Here is a 22,206-nt window from a genome sequence, read left to right as displayed (position 1 = left end):
TTTGGGAGGCCGAAGCAGGCGGATCACCTAAGATTGGGAGTTCGAGATCAGCCTGACTAACATGGAGAAACCCCATCTCTACTAAAAATACAAAATTAGCTGGGTGTGGTGGCGCATGCCTGTGATCCCAGCTACTCAGGAGGCTGAGGCAGGAGAATTGCTTGAATCCGGGAGGCGGAGGCTGTGGTGAGCTGAGATCACGCCATTGCACTCCAGCCTGGGCAACAAGAGCAAAACCCTGTCTTTGGGGGGAAAAAAAAATCAGACCCAAGAACATATAGAAAATCTACTTAGTTCTATCAATATAACCATTAGAGAAATGTAATCAATAGTAAAAAAAAAAAAAAAATCCTTAAAGAAATCCCAGGTTCATAAATCTTTACTTGTAAGTTATACCAGACAATCAAGGATGAAACAATTCTAGTATTCCACAAATTCTTTCAGAGAAAAGACCAAGAGGGAACCCGCTCCAACCAGCATAAAGTTGATACCAAAATCCAACAATAATAAGAGGAGAAAGAAAAATCGGATGCCAGTCTTTCTCCTGAACATAGTGAATTTTAGAAGATGGCTGGGTACAAAGTCATTATACAAAATAAATGAACTGTAGCCAGGTGCGGTGGCTCACGCCTGTAATCCCAGCACTTTGGGAGGCCGAGGCAGGAGGACCATTTGAGGCCAGGAGTTTGAGACCAGCCTGGCCAGCATGGTGAAACCCTGTCTCTACTAAAAATACAAAAATAGCCACGTGTGGTGGCGCATGCCTGTAATCCCAGCTACTGAGGAGGTTGAGGTATGAGAATCGCTTGAACCCGGGAGGTGGAGGTTGCAGTGAGCCTGATCATGCCACTGCACTTCAGCCTGGGTGACAAAGCGAGATTCTGTCACAAACAAACAAACCCAAAATAAGTGAATTGTAAAAGATGATGGGGTATAAAATCAATATACAAAAATCAATTATATTTCTATATGCTTACAACAAATAATGAAATTTAAAAAAAAACTATTTGTAATAGCATCAAAGTATATAAAAGCATCAAAGTATATATCAAACTATATAAAAGTTAGAAATAAGCCTAACAAGAGATGAATGAAGTCTCTACATAGAAACCCCCCCCCAAAAAAAAAGTGCTATTGAGAGAAATTTAAAAAGACTTAAATAAGTAGAGATTTGCTCGTGGATTGGAAATCTCAATATTGTAAAGATATGAATTCTCCTTCTAATACACAGGCCCAAGATGGTCCTCAATAATCCCCACCTCTGGGGATTCCCAGCCTCGTGCAGTCTTCTCCCACACGATACCAACCTGTGTGACCATTGGCATATGGCAGAAAAGATGGCATGTCACTTCTGAGATTACATGATGAAAGACTGTGGCTTCTATTTTTTTTTTTTTTTTTGAGACAGTCTTGCTCTGTCACCCAGGCTGGAGTGCAGTGTTGCCATCTCGGCTCACTGCAATCTCTGCTTCCCAGGTTCAAGCAATTCACTTGCCTCACCCTCCTGAGTAGCTGGGACTATAGGCACACGCCACAATGCCCGGCTAATTTTTGTATTTTTAGTAGAGATGGGGTTTCACTATGTTGGCCAGGCTGGTCTCGAACTCTTGACCTTGTGATCAGCCTCCCTCGGCCTCCCACAGTGCTGGGATTACAGGTGTGAGCCACCACGCCCAGCCTGTGGCTTCTATTCTTGTGCACTCTTTCTCTTAGATCTCTCATCCTAGGGGAAGTGAGCGAGCTGCCATGTTGAAAGCAGCTCTAGGTAGAAACCTACATGGTGAGGAACTGAAGCCTCCAGCCAACAACTGGCAGGGAGGTAAGGCCTTTCCAGCAACCACATGGGTGAGTTTGGAGACAGAAAATCCAGCCCCAGTCATGCCTCAAGATGACTAGCGTCCTGGCTGACAACCTGATTCCAGCCTCCTGAGAGACCCTGAGCACAAAGCACCTGGCCAAGGTGCTGCTCTTGAATCTTGATCCTCAGAAACTGCACAGACAGTAAATGTTTGTTGTTTTAAGTAATGTTAATTTGTTACAGATCAACAAATAACTAATATAGTCTCAAAATAATCTATAGATTCAATGTAATCCCAATCAAAATCCCAACAGGTTATTTTTCTTTACTTTTTACTTTTTATTGAGGAAATTGACAAGCTGATTTCAAAATTGATATGGAAATGTAAAAGGCCAAGAATAGCTAAGATACTCTGGCAGAACAACAATATAAGAGGTTACTAAGTCTCAACATAAAGCTGGAATAATTGCTTGATTTACCAGACATCAAAGCTCACTCTAAGTGGGTAGTAATTGTGGTGCGCTGATATTGGCACAAATTCAGTAATTAGATCATTATGATATCACAGAAAAGCTAGAACAGACTCGTGCATAGATGAACTTGATTTATTTCATAAATGGTCCTGCAGAGCAGTGGGGGAAAAGATGGCCTTTTAAGTAAAAACAGTATGAGACAATTTATATCCATTTGGAAAAAAAAACTTGACTTCTGCTCACATGTGAAAAGCAATTTCAGGCTTTAGGCAAGATGATTGCAGCAGCATAGTTTGGTATCTCCCCAAATCTCCCCGCAAAATGCACAGATCTACTAGGTTAACAGCAGCAAGAACACATGGCCACGATTTATAACAAAACTCAGTGAAAAGGTAACCCCTGAAATCCCAAAATACGAGTGGGTAGGACCAAATTATCAACAGCTAGCAGATGGGTGCAGTATCAGCCACTATAGGGGAAAAGCAGAAGGAAGGTAAAAGAGCATCAGTCCTGACAGCCCAAGAACCCAGAGTTGCCTCTGAATTGGGGGCTCTCATGCAACCTGGAAAACTTTTTTTCCCTTGACATTGCATGAACAGGCAAAACCTGGAAAACCCGATAGGACAATTTGACAACAGCAGCCTAAGCTAGAGGAATAATTTCGGGCTCCAGTTTATGGTTAATCGCAGAAACTGTTGCGATAAGATTGGACAATATGGGGCAGTATAGGCCATTCGAATGCACAAAACCAAGTGACTGAAGCTCCTTCCTAAGATAAAACTCCTGCACTGACAGAAATCTATGAAAGTAGAATCTATTTGACCGTAACAGAGACACTAGGGGTAAAGGAAAGATAGAGTTCAGAAAAAACTGGGGATGAGAGCAGAGAAAATAAATCTTAAAAGCATAAGGCTGTATTTGGGGAAAAAAAATCAACATTTTGCAGTTACAACAGAGGAGAAAGCCTTAGATACACAGGTTACCCTCTCTTTCCAACAGTGTGGAAAAACCTAACATGAGCAATGGAAAAAGAAGATGGTAGAATTATACACAAAGTTATCATCTTAAAAAAGTGAATGTGAGCAGAGTAACAATGAAGACAAGACGGGAAGAGATATCCACAAAACAAAAGAGAAAAAGAGAACAGAACAGCCCAGATAACGAGAAAGCACATGGGGGAATATAAACTTGACTATGTCAGCATATTAAATACAAATAATATAAATAACTCCAGTGAAAACTAAAGATTGCTAGGATGGATTAAAAAAACAAATCTGACTGGACATGGTGGCTCACGCCTGTAACTCTTGGGCTCAAGCAATCCACCCGCCTCAGCACTTTGGGAGGCTGAGGCGGGTGGACTGCTTGAGCCTGGGAGTTTGAGATGAGCCTACAAAAAAATATAAAAATTAGCCGGGCATGGTGACACGCACCTGTAGTCCCAGCTACTCGGGAGGCTTAGGTGGCAGGACCACCTGAGCCTGGGGAGGTTGAAGCTACAGTGAGCTGTGATCACACCACTGCACTCCAGCCTGGGTGTCAGAGTGAGACCCTGTCTCAACCCCCTCTCCACCCCTCACCCCTCATCTATATACTGTTTATAAAAGACACATTTAAATTATAAGGGCACAGAAAGGTTGAAAGTATGATAATTAAAACATACACTATGCAAATACTAACCAGAAGAAAGTTGTATTAATAGCAGACAAAATGATCTTCAAGGCCAAATCGTTAGTAGAGACAAAGAGGATCACTTCGTGATGAAAAGAGTTTCAAGTTACCGGAAAAATACTATCATTTTTACTTAACCAAAACATAGCTTCAAAGTATACAAAGCAAAACATGACAAACTACAAGAAGAAACAAACAGATCCACAATCATAGTGATATACTTTAATGTACTCTCTTAACTGATAAAAAAAAAAAAAAAGCAGACAAAAATATCAGTAAGAATATAGGAAACTGAACCTGACTGGGCGTGGTGGCTCACGCCTGTAATTCCAGTAGCATTTTGGGAGGCTGAGGAGGGCAGATCATGTGAGGTAAGGAGTTTCTGACGAGCTTGGCCAACATGGCAAAACCCCATTTGTACTAAAAATATAAAAATTAGCAGGCCGTAGTGGTGTGCGCCTGTAATCCCAGCTACTTGGGAGGCTGAGGCAGGAGCATTGCTTGAACCTGGGAGGCAGAGGCTGCAGTGAGCTGATATCACGCCACTGCACTCCAGCTGACTGAGTGAGACTCTGTCTAAAAAATAAACCTCAAAATGGCAAATGCATTCTTTTAAAAAAATAGATGGAGGATCAAAAAACAAAAACAAAAACAACCACCTCACAAAACCACACACCGGGCCATAAAAACAAGTCTAAACACATTTTAGAGAACTGAAATAACATAGAATATGTTCTCAGATCACAAAGTAATTTAAAAAATAACTAGAAAAATCCACATGTTTAGAAATTAAGAAACTCTTCTAATAACCATTAGTTAAAAAAGTATTAATCACAAAAATTAGAACCTTTTTGAACTGAATAAAAAACACTACAATCACAATTTGTATAACGGCTAAAGCAGTACTTAGATATTTATAATCTTAAATGTATAGATTGGAAAATCAGGAAGACTAGAAGTCAAAGCACTAAGCATTCATCTTAGAAATTAGATGAGCCCCCAGTATCCCAAAGGAAGCAGAAGGAAGGAAATAATAAAGACAAAAGCAGAAATCAAGTGACCAGAAAGCAACCATACGATAGAGTCACAACGGAGCCAAAAGATGCATTTTGGAAAGAAACCTCTGGTAAGACTAATCAAGAAACAGAGAGAGAAGGCACAACAACCAACATTAGAAATGAAAAAGAGACGTCATATTAAAAAGGTAATATGATATTAAGAATTGTATACCAACATTTTAATATAGGGATGAAATGAACATGGTCTTATTACTGACTCAAGTAGAAACAGAAAATCTAAGTAGTCCAATAACCCATTAAAGGAATTGAATAGTAGTAGACAAATAAGTAGTAGACAATCTCCCCCACCTCCACACATACAAAAACCAACCAGGCCTAGGTGGTTTCATCTGCGAGTTCAAGGAAGACATAATTTCAATCTTTTATAAACTCACAGAATCCAGAAAGTGAGAAAATGCCTGACTCTATATGGCTTGCAAAACTTTGATACGCAAACTGGACAGAGACAGTACGAGAGAGGAAAACGGTGATCTAAGCTCACTCATGAACACAGATGCAGATCTCCTATACATAATATTACCCAACTGAAATCAATCTGTTTGTAAAAAGGGAAATTAAGTCCATGAGGAGTTAGCAGTTTATCAGATTAGTAAACCTTAAAAAAAACCTGACAATACCAAGGGTTGGTGAAGATGTTGAACATCAGGAACTCTCATCACTGATTGGCAATTACCTACTAAAGTGATAGCTATGCACACTCTATGACCAGTGGTTCTACTCCTAGGCACACACTGTGGAACAAAGTATGCCTATGCGCATTGGGAGGATACATGTACCAGGAGATCCATGGCTACATTTTTCGGGATAACTAGACATTGAAACCAACACAAATGACCAGCCACTGAAGAATGAATATCTAAGTTGTGGTCTAGTCACACAATGGGATATTCCACAGCAGCAAAGACATATGAACCTCAGCTGCGTGCAACAACATAGATGGCTGTCTCAATCACAATATTGAGCAAAAGAAAGAACACATTAGAGAAAGCATATGCTGTGATTTCTCTCACAGAAAGTTCAAAAACAGGCAAATCTAAACTGTATTGCTCAAAAACAACAACAACAAAATGATCACAAAATAAGAACACTGGTAACTCTGAGGGGTGAGAGAGGGAGGGTGTTGTGATTGCAGAGGGGCACATGGCTGAAGGAGGTTTCTGGGGTGATGGCAATTTCATAATTCTTGGCCTGGGTATGAAACAGATATTTATTTCACAGTTATTTGTTTGAAACACACGTTTTAATACATTACAGGTATATATATGTTTTATAGACTTTTCGGTATAGATTTTATAGCTCACAGTGAAAAAGATCAAAATAAAATAAAGGGCATGGAGACTTGCTCTGAAGAACAAAATGGATTGTAGATTCTGCAGAGGAAGGGAGTCGGCGGGGGCTGGAGTGAGGGGAACTCGTCAGGTCGGTTGAAGGTGGAGAAACAGAAGCGATTTGATAGAATCCGGACAGTGAGAGTTTGGAGTGATAACCAGATAAAAAGACTCCAAAGAAAGTTAATCTCCCTTCTAGTTCACAATTCTGTAATTCCATCCATGCCCTCCTAACCACTGTCAGTTTTCTTGTGCTCCTTCCTGAAGTAGTACGTGTGTGTGTGCACATGCTATTACGTACCTTGTTTTCCTTTTCACACCTATTCTGTACTACTTTTATTTTATTTTATTTTGAGATAGAGTCTTGCTCTGTTGCCCAGGCTGTAGTGCAGTGGTGCGATCTCGCCTCACTGCAACCTCCGCCTCCCGGGTTCAAGCAATTCTTCTGCCTCAGCCTCCCGAGTAGCTGGGATTACAGGCGTCCACCACCATACCGGGCTAATTTTTGTATTTTTAGTAGAGATGGAGTTTCACCATGTTGGCCAGGCTAGTCTCAAATTCCTGACCTCAAGTGATCTGCCCTCCCTGGCCTCCCAAAGTGGTGGGATTATAGGCGTGAGTCACCGCGCCTGGACTCTCTACTACTTTTATAATTATCAAAAAACAAGAAAAACTGTTTTAGCTGGAACAAAGCAAACAAACAAATCATAGAGACAAGGTTCATAGGAGAGAATTCCGAACTACATGCCCAAGCTCCTGTGAGGACTTTAGCAACAAGGAAAGGAACATGAGGGTGATTGTCCCATCCCCTGCCTTCCTGACCACTGCCAGGCCAGCCCACCCTCCGGGAATGCAGAGTGTGGATCCAGAGGTCTTGTGGGTGGAAGCCACTGTCACAGCTCTCAGGGAGCCCCTGACAGCCAAGGGGCCGTACCTCGGAGTTGGGAGGTACCACGAACTGGGAGGGCAGGGCGATGTCGGGCATCCGGCATTCCGTGGAGAAGGTCACCAAGTAGGGCAGAGGGTTCTCCAACTTGATGGAGGCTGATGCAACTTGCCGGACTGGGGTCACCATCTCGATGGTTTTGATGATGCCTGAAGGGATGACCCTGAAACTCACATTGTAGTACAAGAACTCATTTGTCACCTCGTTTCGGAAGATCACCTGCATTCACGGGGAGAGAGGGAGGAAACAGGGAAGAGCAGGGGTGAGCCGGAAGCCTCTGCACATTTTCAGGGGCTGCTTCTCTTTGTTAGCATTGTTTGGCATGTGAAGCACGGGTACCAGGCTGACAGGACCCTCGCAGCCTACCCGGATCCCTGCCAGTCAGACTTTCTAGTTAGGAATTCTAGTCCGGCTCCTCCCAGATGAACGATTATTAAATAGCCTGGGCTTGCGTTAGAAGAGGCTAGAGCAGGACTGTCCAATGCCAGCACTTTCCTGGTGGGGACAGCTGGCCGGCTCTGGAAAACAAGCAAGACCTCTGAGGTAAGTTTCAATGGGCTGGGCTTGCCTGCCTCTCTCTCTCTCTCTCTTTCTTTCTTTCTTTCTTTTTTTTTTTTAGAGGGAGTCTCACTCTGTTGCCCAGGCTGGAGTGCAATGGCATGACTCGGCTCACTGCAACCCCCACCTTCCGGGTTCAAGCGATTCTTCTGCATCAGCCTCCCAAGTAGCTGGGATTACAGGCGCCTGCCTGGCTAATTTTTGCAGTTTTAGTAGAGACAGGGTTTCACCATGTTGGTCAGGCTGGTCCTGAACTCCTGACCTCAAGTGATCTGTCCATGTTGACCTCCCAAAGTGTTGGGATTATAGGTGTGAGCCACTGTGCCTGACCACAATGGGCTTTCTTCCTATTCCTGTTGCTGCTGGGATAGTTTAAAAACAATAGCATCTAACACTTAATTAATGATTACTGTGTGCCAGGCAATAAATAGAAATGCTTACTTAGTTAATTCATACAATTCGTAGGCACTGTTATTATGCCACTTCACCTTTATTTTATTTTATTTATTTTTATTTTTTAAAGATGAGGGAACTGAGGCTTAGCAAGTATCTTTCCCAAGGTCACACGTAAAGAAAAGTCAGGACCAAGATTTGAACCCAGGTTAGACTGACTCTAGAGCTCACACTTGTAACAACACTATATTGTCCCTTCACCCTGCAATGGACTTCTTGTGCTGCTCACCTTTTTAAGTTCTTTTCCCTGGTGACTGATAATGTTCAGCATCTTCTCTTGTTTTTATTGGTCATTCACATAGCTGCTTTTATGCAATAGGGTCTATTCAAGTGGTTTGTCCTTTCTAACACATTGGGTTGTTTATCTTCTTATTATTAGGTGTTAATAGTTTTTTATATAGTCTGGCTTTTTACTTTCAACTTCTTTGTGTCTTGAAGAGCCTCTAACACTCCCTGTCTTTTAATTGGAGTGTTTAGTGTTTTACATTTAAAGTGATTTTTTTTTTTTTTTTTGAGATGGAGTCTCACTCTGTCACCCAGGCTGGAGTGCAGTGGCCAGATCTCGGCTCACTGCAAGCTCCGCCTTCCAGGTTCACGTCATTCTCCTGCCTCAGCCTCCTGAGTAGCTGGGACTATAGGCACCCACCACCGCGCCTGGCTAATTTTTCTGTGTTTTTAGTAGAGACAGGGTTTCACCGTGGTCTCGATCTCCTGACCTCGCGATCTGCTCGCCTCGGCCTCCCAAAGTACTGGGATTACAGGCATGAGCCACCACGCCTGGCCTAAAGTGATTGTTTATATGTTTGACCCGAAGTCTGCTTCCTTGCTAGTTATTTTCCACATATCCCTTTTATTTTTCATTTTTCTGTTGTTACTTTCCTGCTTTCTTTTGGATTGATATATAATCTTTTGGAACATATTTTATTTTCTATACTGGCTTCTTAGTCATATTTTAAAACTTTTTTTTTTATTGAGATGGAGTCTCACTCTGTCACCTAGGTTGGAGTGCAGTGGTGCGATCTCAGTTCACTGCAACCTCCACCTCCTGGGTTCAAGTGACTTTCCAGCCTCAGCCTCCCAAGTAGCTGGGATTACAGGCATGTGCCACCATGCCCAACTAATTTTTGTATTTTTAGTAGAGACGGGGTTTCACCATGTTGGCCAGGCGGGTCTTGAACTCCTGACCTCAGGTGATTTGCCTGCTTCAGCCTCCCAAAGTGCTGGGATTACAGGTGTGAGCCACTGTGCCTGGCCTTTAAAACAATGTTTAATGGTTGCTCCAGAGCTAAAAATGAATCCTTATCAACATTTATTAAATGTTAATATTTTATCACTTCCCACTTGACAATGGACGCTTTCTGGTCCCTACCTCACACTTAATAATAACCTTGCGTTAGCATCACTTCATTTGCCTGTCCACTCCATCTTTTGCGCTTTTGTTGTCATATCTTTTATTTCTACATACATAAGAACATCTACCTTAGAATGTTATTATATGTGTTATAAACTGTCAGTTGTCTTTTAAGAAATCGAAGAAAAAACCCTCCAAATATATATTTTGCATTTCCCTAGGTATTGACCATTTCTAGAGCTCCTCTTTTCTTCTTGCAGACTGAAGTTCTCATCTGGTATCATTTCCCTTCAGACTGAAGAAGATCTATTAACATGTTGTGCAGTAAGGTAAATCTGCTGATAATGAATGCTCTCAGGTTCTTTTATATGAAAATGGCTATTTCACTCTCAGTTTTAAAGGACATTTTCAGTGGATAAGGAATTTTAGATGAACTGTTTCCTTTTCTTTCAGCACTTTACAGATAGCTTCCATTATTTCCTAGGTGAAGCCAGAACTCTAGGACAGCCATTGTTATCGCTGTCCCTCTCTCTGTAATATGTATTTTTTCCCTCTGACTGCTTTAAGCTTTTCTCTTTATCTTTGTTTTTTGGCAGTTTGAAAAAGAAACAATGCCTGATGTGTACAGGAATAGTTTTTTTTATTTTTCCTGCTTGAAGTTTTCCAAGTTTCTTGGATCTATAGTTTTATTTTTTTTAAATCCAATTAGGAAAATTTCTTTTTTTTTTTTTTTTTTGAGACAGAGTCTCGCTTGGTCGCCCAGGCTGGAATGCAGTGGCCGTATCTCAGCTCACTGCAAGCTCCGCCTCCCGGGTTTACGCCATTCTCCTGCCTCAGCCTCCCGAGTAGCTGGGACTACAGGCGCCCGCCACCTCGCCCGGCTAGTTTTTTGTAATTTTTAGTAGAGATGGGGTTTCACCATGTTAGCCAGGATGGTCTCGATCTCCTGACCTCATGATCCACCTGTCTTGGCCTCCCAAAGTGCTGGGATTACAGGCTTGAGCCACCGCGCCTGGCCTATACATTACTTTTAAAGACCTAATGTTATTGTACACTTAATAGACTACAGTATAGTTTAAACATAACTTTTATAAGTACCAGGAAACAAAAAAAATTGTGACTCACTTTACTGTAATGTTAGCTTTGTCATGGTGGCCTGGAACTGAACCCACAGTATTTCTGAGTTATGTCTGTAATTTAATTTTCTGCCTCATTCACATTCTCTCTCATTTTCGTCTTCCCAGAGAATGTTACGTTATGTTTAGAACAGTTGCTGTGAAGTCTTTGCCTGCTAAATCCAACATCTGGCCCATCTGGAGTCAGTTTCCATTGTCTGCTTTTTATTCTTGACAATGGATCTCATTTTTCTGCTTCTCCACAGGTCTAGTAATTTTTGTTTGCGTACTGGACAATGCTGATGATCATTGTAGAGATTCTGGATTCTCTTCCTTTTAACAGTGTTGATTTTGTTCTAGGAGGCAGCTGAATCACTGACTTAAATTTGTGTGGGTTTGGTTTTATGCTTTGTTAGAGCACATCTGTGTAAAGCTCAAGGTATGTATCAGGACCTTCTGACTTGCTGGGATGCAATCTCCAGATTTTGTCCTCCCTGTAGAACTTGTATGTGCTTAGTTTTAGGCTTTCTTAAAGGGCTAACAAAGAGAAGGCCTTATACTAAGGGAATGGCCCCTTCTCCTAAGCCTTTCTTCTGGTTTTTCTAGTATTTTAGCTGGGTTTTCAGGATTTTAACGAGGTATTAATGCAATCTCTTTCCTCTGGCTGGGCCAGACTTCCAATGTTCCCCAGCACTGATTAACACATAGTATTACTATTCCTTTATCAACCAAATAGCAGCTGTTCCCTAGTAAATCTCATGTTGTCTCACCCTGCACGTGTGCAGTCCAACTCTTAGCCAAGGATAGTGAGGGTTTGAACCCCCATGCTGTCTTCTGACCTGTCCTCTTTACTCATGCACTGGTCCTTTCTCTCTGGTGTCCTACCCTCTAGAGACCAGCCTTTCTGACTGCCCCAAACTCTGATTTCTGCCTCCTCAGCTCTTTGGGGGCTGCTGTGCTTTGCGTGGACTCTAGCTCACTGAACTGTAGTCAGGAAATTGTCCTTAGGCAGAGAACCAGGATAATCGTGGGGATTCATGTCATGAGTTTTCCTTCCCTTTGGAGGACTGCAGTATTGTGCTGCCTGTTGTCTAATGCCTGAGAAAAGTTGCCTCAGAGATTTGGTTGAGTTTTACGTTTTTTTTTTTAATTTTTTATTTTTTATAGTGGGAGGAGTATAAAATGGATTATTATAATCATTATAACCAGAAGCAGAAATGCTTTCTATTCTTTAAAAAATGTTATTATTTTAAATTTCAATATATATTACTGTAAGGAGACTGGTGATCTGGGTTCACTCTGTCATTTTTACTCCAAAATCTTTTCACTTCTATTTTAATACATATCTTTACTTATTTTTTGTTTACATCTACAGTTTATGAATATCTCTATTCTCTTCCTACTCTTCTTTCTGAATGAGAAAACTTCTCTTATTTCTCCCATTCAATTCCTCCAGAATGAGGAAATGTTTCTCATTGCCTTATGTTATTCTTCCCCTTGCTATTTCCTATGTTCAGGTCATATGAAATATTTACGTTAGATTGTCTTTCAACGATCATTTAAAATTACCTATCAATTTAATTTTGATACTTTGCTTATTATATCCTTGTACTTTCCTCTTTGAGTCACTTTTTTTTTTTTTTTTTTTTGAGACAAGGTCTCTCTCTGTTGCCCAGAATGGAGTGCAGTGGTGTGATCTTGGCTCACTGCAACCTCTGCCTCCCGGGTTCAAGCAATTCTCCTGCGTCAGCCTCTTGAGTAGCTGGGACTACAGGCATGCATCACCATGCTGAGCCAATTTTTGTATTTTTAGTAGAGATAGGGTTTCACTATGTTGGCTAGGCTGGTCTTGAACTCCTAACCTCAAGTGATCCATCCACCTCAGCCTTCCAAAGTGTTGGAATTACAGGCGTGAGCCACTGCACATGCGTCACTTACTTATTTTTGAAGCTTTGTTAATTCAAGAACTTTTAATTTTGTATTTATTTTCGTATGGAGTTTGTGCATATGGGTGGTTTACTTTTTTTTTTTTTTTTTGAGACATAGTTTTGTTCTGTTGCCCAGGTGGAGTGCAGTGGTGTCATCTCGGCTCACTGCAACCTCAATCTCCTGGGCTCAATCAGTCCTCCTACCTCAGCCTCCTGAGTAGCTGGGACTATAGGCACTTGCCAGCCCCTCTTGGCCTCCCAAAGTGTTGGGATTACAGGCGTGAGCCACTGTGCCTGGCCCTAGGTCAGTTACTTTGAGTCCTTGTATGTCCAAGTTTTGGTGTCAGAAGAGTTTTGCCTGGAAAAAGAGTTCTAGATTGACAATCATTCTCAGACATTTGGATAGCTCATTCCATTATCTTCTTGTGTTTAGTGTTGCCACAAGAAGTCTCATGTTACCATGATTATTAGTTCCTTTTATTTCCTCTAGAATCATTTAGGACTTTCTCTTTCATCCCGGTTTTCTGAAACTTTGCTCTAATGTATTTAGATGTGAGTATTTTTTCATTCATCCTGTTTGGCAACTTGATGGACCCATTCAATTAGAAGACTCGATCTTCTTAAAAAGCCCTGGAAATATTTCTTCAGTTATTTTGTTGAATATTTTCTTCCCTCTAGTATCTTGTTTCTCTTTCAGGAGCTCCTATTACATATATTAGAGCTTCTTGATTTATACATTGTCTCATACTTCCTTTCATTCTTTTTTTTGAAACAGCTTTATTCAGATATAACTCACATACCATACAAACTCTCATTTAAAGTGTTCTATTTAGTGGTTTGTAGTATATTCACAAGGCAGCATAGCCATCACCACAATAAACTTTAGAACATTTTCATAATCCCTAAAACCCTAGAGCCATTAAATCACTCCCCTTTTCCCCAACCCATCCCCTCCAGCCCTCAGTACCACGAATTGACGTTCTATTTCTGTAGATTTGCTTATTCTTCATATTTCATCTACCTGGAGTCACACAATATGTGAATGGCTTCTTTCACCTACATTTCAAAGCATACATTCACTTACATTTCAAATCACACATTTACTTACATTTCAAATCATACATTCACTTATATTTCAAAGCATACATTCACTTACATTTCAAATCATACATTCACTTACATTTCAAATCATATATTTGCTACTGGCTTCTTTCACTTAGCATAACGTTTTATAGCAGGTATCAATATTTTATTTTCATTTTTTTATTGCCAAATTCCACTCTGTTTATACACTTACCAGTTCACAAAAATTTGGGTTGTCTCTACTTTTTGGCTATTATAAATAATGCTGCTATGAATATTTGTGTACAGATTTTTGTGTGCACATATATTTTCATTTCTCTAGGGTATTACCTAGGAGTTAAATTGGTGAATCATACGGTAACTCTGTTTAACCATTTGAGGAAGCGCCAGACTCTTTTCCAGGGCAGCTGCACCATGTTATACTTCCACCAGCAGTTTATGAGGGTCCCAGTTCCTCCACATCCTTGCTGGTGCTTGTTATTATTTCATTTTGTTCCATTTCTTTGTCCTCAAGGGCTAGTAATATCTGGTGATATTACTGAGCTCCATCTTCTGGCTTATTAGTAATTCCCATTATAAAGTTCATCCCTCCTGTATGGTTTTCTAAATATTCTATTTTTCATTTCTAGAGTCTCTAATTGATTCTTTGTGACAATAGCTTATCCTTATTTCATGAGTATGATTTTCTCCCTTTGGGGATATAAATAATATTCACTTAAAGTTTTCTGTTTGCTTTAATAACTCATTCTTTTCAGAGGTTCTGATTTATTGAGTAGGTGTTTCTATTTTTTTTTTTTTTGAGACGGAGTCTCGCTTTGTCACCTGGGCTGGAGTGCAGTGGCCGGAGCTCAGCTCACTGCAAGCTCCACCTCCCGGGTTTACGCCATTCTCCTGCCTCAGCCTCCCGAGTAGCTGGGACTACAGGCGCCCACCAACTCACCCGGCTAGTTTTTTGTATTTTTTAGTAGAGACGGGGTTTCACTGTGGTAGCCAGGATGGTCTCGATCTCCTGACCTCGTGATCCACCTGTCTCGGCCTCCCAAAGTGCTGGGATTACAGACTTGAGCCACCGTGCCCGGCCAGGTGTTTCTATTTTATGGTAACATTTTTTTAGATGTTTCATGATTTCTTGATTTTGAGGTTCCCTTAAAATCTTGTCTGTCTGTGAATGCTGATCTGATTAGATGTGATTGGAGCAGCCTACTCAGTTACTGTAGAAAAGGAGATCTTACACTGCTGGATGCATTTTGCCAGTATCCTCTCTCTCTCTCTCTCTCTCTCTCTCTCTCTCTCTCTCTCTGTGTGTGTTCCTAGATACTTTCTTTTTTTTGTTTTTGTTTTTTAACTTTAAAATGTTTCCCCTGGTGATTCCATCCCACATCATAGCTCCAAATACTATCTACAAATGAAAAATTCCCAAATGTTATCTCCAATCCTGGCCTCTCCCATGAGCTACAGATCCACACATGCTCCTTTTCTTCAAAACACTTACCTCATTTTGTAATTATACATCCACAGTGCAATTGTTTGAGTAATGCCCATCTCTCTCTGCTAGACTGTGTGTTCTGTGAGAACAGAGATTGTGCCTGTTCAGCTCACTGACGTGTTACCAGCAATCAGTATAGTACATGGCATATGTGCTCCATAGATACTCCTTAAACCACTGAATGGATGAGGTGAAACAACTCATGAATGAGAGACCCTGTGATGTCTTGGAGCAGTGAGTATGGGTGGCCATCTTTACTTGCTAACACCAGGATCAAACTCAGGGTCAAACCTCCTGAGTTCCAGGGTGGTGCCTTTGCCATGTAGATACCTTTGCGGTGTACGTTCCCTCCTTGTGGGAAAAGAAGTTCAGCTTGTAGTCCTTCTTAGAGCCAGACAGTACATCAATGTAATCAAGGCCCTTCATAGTGATGCTTAGGTCCGGCTTCTCTGGTTTCAGTATTTCCACGATGACCCGGAATCTGGGGCAGCATAGGAGAATACAAGACGGGAGACGAAATGAGATCATTAACCCAAAGGAAAGAAGGAAAAGTGCCAGCTGTACTCTTGATTTTATGGGAATTGCATGGGTCCAGGGTTCTAGTCTTCACCCTGTCACTAACAATAATGGGAACTGCCATTTACTGGCCACCTATTATGTGCCAGGGACTGAGTGAGTGGCCTGTGTGTTACAGGCATTAATCCTTGCAGTATCCGTAGGAGGTATTAATACATATCACTGTCATCTCCATGTCACTAAATAGAGGCCAAGAGAAGGAAGATAAGAGAAGGAAGATAAGATGCTCCAAGAGAAGGAAGATAAGATGACTGGTTACTGGCAGAACCAGGATTCAAATTTAGGTCAGGCCTTTACCCACTATGCTAAGCAGGAAGCCTTCAGTACACTGTGCCTCGTCTCCCAGACTTGAGTTCCTTCTCTGTAAAAGAAGGGGACCATGCTTGTTGGCCTTGAGCTCTCCTGGTGCCTGATTTCCACTCTGTTCCTACTGTAGGGACAAGATCCAAGGACTTGCTTCTCTGGCCAGTGGCTTAGGTGATAAGACAGAACACTCAGTAATAACAGTGATGATTATCATTATGATAAAAACAGCTAACATTTATCGAATGCTTATTTCGTGCCAGGCATTGTTCTAGGAGACTTACAAGTAACTAACAGCACAGAAAAAGAATCTCGCTAGAGGCTTAGTGTTCAGGAAATGCCTGGTCACATCAGGGAACTCTGTCTCTGACTCCTCGAGCCCCTCAACATCCTCTAGAGGCCCTAAGTAGGGGAAGGACTGGGCTAGATGGTGAAAGTCCTCCTTCCGTCTCCCCACCCAGACCCCTAATCCCATCCCCTTACCTCTGGGGCTTGTTCAGCCAGTTGGTGATCGGCAGAAGTTCAGTGTAGGGGGTCTTACATGGCACTTCACGGTAGATACTGGCTACAGCTTTGGGGAGCTCGGAAGTCCCATGTAGAGCATACAGCCAGCCAGTCCCATCTGGGAGGGGGAAGAAGAGGGTGCCCTAAGGAGAAGAAGGATGTGATCAGAATGACACATAGCATTCTTTATTAGGTACCTATCAGGCATGTAGAGACCGAGGATTATTTGGAGGATAATGGAGGCCCTGGAAAGAAACATAATACTTTGGAAGGCATCTTGGTGATATATTTCAGGAGATAGAAAAATGTTCATATGTATCTGAGCTAGGAATCCCACCCCAGAGAGCTTACCGAAGAAAAATCCCTCCCAAGAAAAAAGTTATGTGTATATATAACAACCAGTTATAATGTTGATGAAAATTTGTAGATAAACATTCAACAAATGGAAATGTAAAACAAATTGTGGAACTCTCATTCAGTGAAATATTGGGCAGTTATTAAAAATAATTATCACAAAGACCACATAGTTAAATAGAAAAATGCGGCCGGGCGCGGTGGCTCACGCCTGTAATCCCAGCACTTTGGGAGGCCGAGACGGGCGGATCACGAGGTCAGGAGATCGAGACCATCCTGGCTAACACAGTGAAACCCCGTCTCTACTAAAAAAAAAATACAAAAAACTAGCCGGGCGAGGTGGCAGGCGCCTGTAGTCCCAGCTACTCGGGAGGCTGAGGCGGGAGAATGGCATAAACCCGGGAGGCGGAGCTTGCAGTGAGCTGAGATCCAGCCACTGCACTCCAGCCTGGGCGACAGAGCGAGACTCCATCTCAAAAAAAAAAAAAAAAAAAAAAAAAAAAGAAAAATGCTAGTGCTATACTGTAAAGTGAAAGCAAACTGAATGTGTAATTTGGTATGTGATGATGACAGTTATGGCTGTATCTGAATAAGGATTGGTAGTGAAGATAGAAGAAAAAAGTTCATTTTTTTAATAGGGTGGAAGATTATGGCCACTTTTCTTTTTTTCGTTTTGTTACAGTCACCATTACGTTATTTATGCAATTAAGCGAAACATTAATTACCTGATGCTTGGTCTGGACCCCATTTCAGAACTAAGCCCCTGGCTCTACGAGAATCCCCTCTACATAAAAAAAAAAAAGAAAAAGAAAAAGAAAAAAGGAAGCCAAAACTTGATAATCTGCACAATTCCTCACTATTCCAACATGATCTGGGTGCTCCCTATCTAACATTCTCTGAGCTCTCAGCTTCCAAAATGTCTTTTTTTCTTTTTTTTTTTTTTGAGACAGAGTCTCACTCTGTTGCCCAGGCTAGAGTGCAGTGGTACGATCTTGACTCACTGCAACCTCTGACTCCTGGGTTCAAGCGATTCTCCTGCCTCAGCCTTCCAAGTAGCTGGGATTACAGTTGTATGCCACCATGCCTGGCTAATTTTTGTATTTTTAGTAGAGACGGGGTTTCCCCATGTTGGCCAGGCTGGTCTTGAACTCCTGACCTCAGGCAATCCACCCTCCTCAGCCTCCCAAAGTGCTGGGATTACAGGCATGAGACACCGTGCCTGGCCCCAAAGTGTCTTTTAACCTCATTCACACAGTGCCACCTTCAACTATGCCAGGAAACCAGTGGGGGTCAGGGGACCTCAGCCTACCTGGTGCTTGCGGTTCTCCAAGTTCATGGTGCGGGGCCTGTAGGTGATCTCGTAGGGCTTGTTTTGCTGGTGGGCTTCCAGGGTGATGAACTCAGGCCCCTCCCAGTGCTCGCCCTCAAAGATGGGGTGCAGATTCCAGGTCTGGTTGGTGCGGTTTGACAGCAGAATGGTCTGCGTGTGCTTGGAGCGCACCTGGCACGTGAAATTCACCACCTGGAAGAAAGCAGGCACCTCATCTTCCATGGCACTTCCCCCTGGTCTGTCTCCAGGGCCAGAGGTACAGAATGTGTGCTGGGGAAGACTGACTTTAACAGTGCTTCCCATCATGAGTTTCAATGGGTCCGTTTCTTTTTCTTTCATTCACTCAACACCTACTTATGGGTACCGTCTATGTGCTAGGCACTGTTCTTGGTGGTGGAGATGTAGCAATGAACGAAATAACAAAAATCTCTGCCCTTGAGCTGAGATTCCAGTGCAGGGAGGCAGACACACAAGTGGAAGGCAGAGCGTGCAGGATAGAAATAAGTGCCAAGGGAAAGACAAAGCAGAGGGGGTGCCAGATTGGGAGTGGGTTGGAGTTTTTACACAGTGTGATCAGGAAGGGCCTAACCGAGCATATGTATTTGATTAGAGACCAAGAAGGATGAAGCAGGGGAGACCTGGGGAAGAGCCTGAGTCAGCCTGAGTGTAACTGGCAAAGTTATGTGTATATATAAAATGCGGCCTTTGTGGCCTTAACTATGTGGTCTTTGTGATAATTATTTTTAATAACTGCCCAATATTTCACTGAATGAGAGTTCCACAATTTGTTTTACATTTCCATTTGTTGAATGTTTATCTACAAAGCTCCTGGTTTTGACAAAAGGCAAGAAGGCCAGTGTGGCAAATGTGAAGTGAGTGAGGGGGAGATAAAGTGACAGGGGACAGCGCACAGGGCCTTGGAGTCATGGTAGAGACTTTTTTTTTAAATTGAAAAAGGAGGACTTACGAGTGTTTTGAGTAGAGTGACCTGATCTGATCTATGCTCTAACAGAATGGCTCTAGATGCTTAGAAGGGACAGAGGAAGAGAGACGAACTAGAAGACACTTGCAATAGGCCAGATGGGGGTCGACAGTGGCTTGGGTGGCACTGGTAGCACTGGGGATGGTGGAAAGTGGGTATATTCCAGTTGTACTTGGAAGAGCCAATAACATTTACTGCTGTATGGTATCTTGGGTGTAAGTGGAAGAAGGTTCAAGAATGACACCCAAGTTTTTAGTCTGAGCAATGAGCAGAATGGAGATGCTCTTCACTGATGTGGGGTTGACTGTGGGAGAGGCAGGTTTCAGGGAGAGATCAGGAACTCAGGTTTCATACATGTTAAATTTGAGATGCCTATGAGTCAAGCAGGAAGTAGAATTTACAAATCTGGGGTTCAAGGGAAGAGTCCAGGCTGGAGATAAAGATTTGGGAGTTATCAGTATAGCAATTTCATTCTTGTCGTTACTGTTGTTGTTTTGTAGAGGTGGGGGTCTCACTATGTTGCCCAGGCTGGTCGTGAACTCCTGGGCTCAAGTGATGCTCCTGCCTCGGCCTCCCAAAGTGCTGGGATTATAGGCACGAGCTACTGTGTCCAGCCTAACAGTGTTTTTTTTTAAGGCCAAGAAACTGGCTAAAATCAACAAGAAATGATTGTATGTAGAAGAAAGAAAGAATCTAAGGACTAGCTCTTGACTGACAAACTCCAATGTTAAGAAAAATCAGAAGGCCAGGCTTGGTGGCTCATGCCTGTAATCCCAGCACTTTGGGAGGCCAAGGTGAGTGGATCGCCTGAGGTCAGGAGTTTGAGACCAACCTGGCCAACATGGCAAAACCCTGTCTCTACTAAGAATACCAAAATTAGCTAGGTGTGGTGGTGGTGGCCCATAATTCCAGTTACTTAGGAGCTGAGGCAGGAGAATCACTTGAGCCTGGGAGGCAGAGGTTGCAGTGAGCCGAGATCATGCCACTGCACTCCAGCGCGGGCAACAGAGTGAGACTCTGTCTCAGAAAAACAAAAACAAAAAACAAACAGAAGATGAGAAGGAGAAGCCGGTGAGTAGGAAGAAACCCAGGAGAGAGTGGTGTGCTGGAGCCAAGTGAAGGAAGTGTTTGCAGGAGGAGGAACGGGTTTATGGTGTCAAATGCTCCCCATAGTTCAAGAAAGAACTGGCCATTGAATTTAACAATGTGAACAGTGTGGTATTGGCATAAAGATGGTCAAATAGATCAATGGATGAGAACAGAACCCACATATATATGATCAATTGTCATTTACAATCAATGACAAAGGTGCCAAGGCAATTCAGGAGAGAAAAGAGTCTTTCAACAAGTGGTACTGGAACAATTGGATATCCATGCACAAAATTTTTTTTGATCCGTATCTCACACTATATATAGAAATTAACTCCGAATAGACTGAAGACCTAAACACAAAACTTATGTTCGGAGTATACAAAGAGCTCTCGAAACTTTAATAAGAAGACCAATGACCTAATTAAAAATAAACAGAAGATTTGAACAGACACTTCAACTAAGATAATACAGGGCTGGCAAATAAGTGCTAGAAAAGTTGCTTAACATCATTAGTCATTAGGAAAATAAAGCCTCCATGAGAGACCCTACATACCAATTAGGATAGCTGAAATTTAAAAAACTGACTATCAACTGTTGACAAGGATGTGAAGTAAGTGGGGATGTCAGACATTGCTGGTGGCATTGCAAAAGGACACGACTGCTTTGGAAAACAGTTTGGCAGTTTCTTACCAAGGTAAACATCTGCCTATCACATGACCCAGCCATTCCACAACTGGGTCTTTATCCAAGAGAAATGAAAGTGTATGTTCCTGCTGAGACTTATAAATACAAGTTGATAGCATACTGTATGTTTCCATTCATATAACATTGTTTAACAAAATTACAGACAGGGAGATTGGGTCTCATTTCTCCCATAAGCAGTGTTGCCAGGTAACACAGCAGACGGTTCAGTTAGGTGTCCAGTAACAAGGCTAGCAGAGGGATATACCAAGGCCTTTTGTTTTAAAACCACAGAAAAGGAGAAAGGTGTTAATGCTTTACTCATAGATCTTGGAATTTGACCTAGCCAGTGATGTCAAAGCAGGCTTCCTAGAGAATGTAATGCTTCAGATGAGAGCTGAAGAATGGAAAGGAATAAACCAAATGAAGAGGGGAGAATGAATATTCCAGCAGTGGAAACGATGTATTCGCAGGCCTCGTGGAGGGAGGGGGCAGGCCTGCATGTTTGAAGGAGGCCCAGCTGAGTTCACTTGCTGGGGTCACTCCTGCCATGGGGCCACCCCGGGCAGCACCTACTAACCTCTTTTATTGAAGGTGGTCCCACGCAGACTCCAGACAGGGTTAGGCTCAGAGGACTGCCTCCCTGGATGAAGCAGAGAATGTTTTTACAAAGGCTCTCCTTTCCCATCTCGGTGGGATGGTAGGTCACTTCGAAAGAAACCTCCATGCCTGAGGTAATATAGCCTTCTTCTGGGCTAATGGAGAAATTAGGCTCAAATTTTTTGACGTCCCATTTAAACCTTTTCCAAGACAAAAGAAGACAAGAAAGAGAGTTTATGGATGTTGTAAGGGTGTCCTCAATGCTACTGAGAACAAGAAACTCTGCCTGGGCTGTGAGGTTCATCTCCCTGAGTCTATCCTAGACCTCGGAGGAGAAATATCTGCCGGACAGAGCAGAAGCACTGGGGAAGGTGGGTCAAGGTCACTCCCTGGGTAGGTGGACTTCACTCCCTTGCAGAGCTGAGCCAAGGGCAGGAAGTGGCTGCATCTTATTATCCACGAGTGACACATCAGGGAACATAGGTATCAACACGCATACACATGTGTTGCGTACT

The 22,206-nt window shown here is 42.4% G+C and overlaps 1 protein-coding gene across 1 annotated transcript in view; it reads right to left on the bottom strand.

The window, feature by feature from the left end:
• HYDIN (HYDIN axonemal central pair apparatus protein) overlaps positions 1-22,206 on the bottom strand; it is a 469,694-nt gene that overhangs the window by 4,460 nt on the left and 443,028 nt on the right. The window contains exons 82-86 of the mRNA XM_077984568.1: positions 21,672-21,891; positions 18,316-18,528; positions 16,632-16,795; positions 15,600-15,750; positions 7,284-7,514 (exon numbers count right to left, since the gene is read on the bottom strand). Coding sequence (XP_077840694.1) covers positions 7,284-7,514; positions 15,600-15,750; positions 16,632-16,795; positions 18,316-18,528; positions 21,672-21,891 — 979 coding nt within the window. The remainder of the gene's footprint in view (positions 1-7,283; positions 7,515-15,599; positions 15,751-16,631; positions 16,796-18,315; positions 18,529-21,671; positions 21,892-22,206) is intronic.

The sequence above is a fragment of the Macaca mulatta genome, chromosome 20, assembly GCF_049350105.2.
Source record: "Macaca mulatta isolate MMU2019108-1 chromosome 20, T2T-MMU8v2.0, whole genome shotgun sequence".
Lineage (NCBI taxonomy): Eukaryota > Metazoa > Chordata > Mammalia > Primates > Cercopithecidae > Macaca > Macaca mulatta.
Note: the sequence above shows the minus strand (reverse complement) of the source record. Positions and strands in the feature narration are given on the sequence as shown.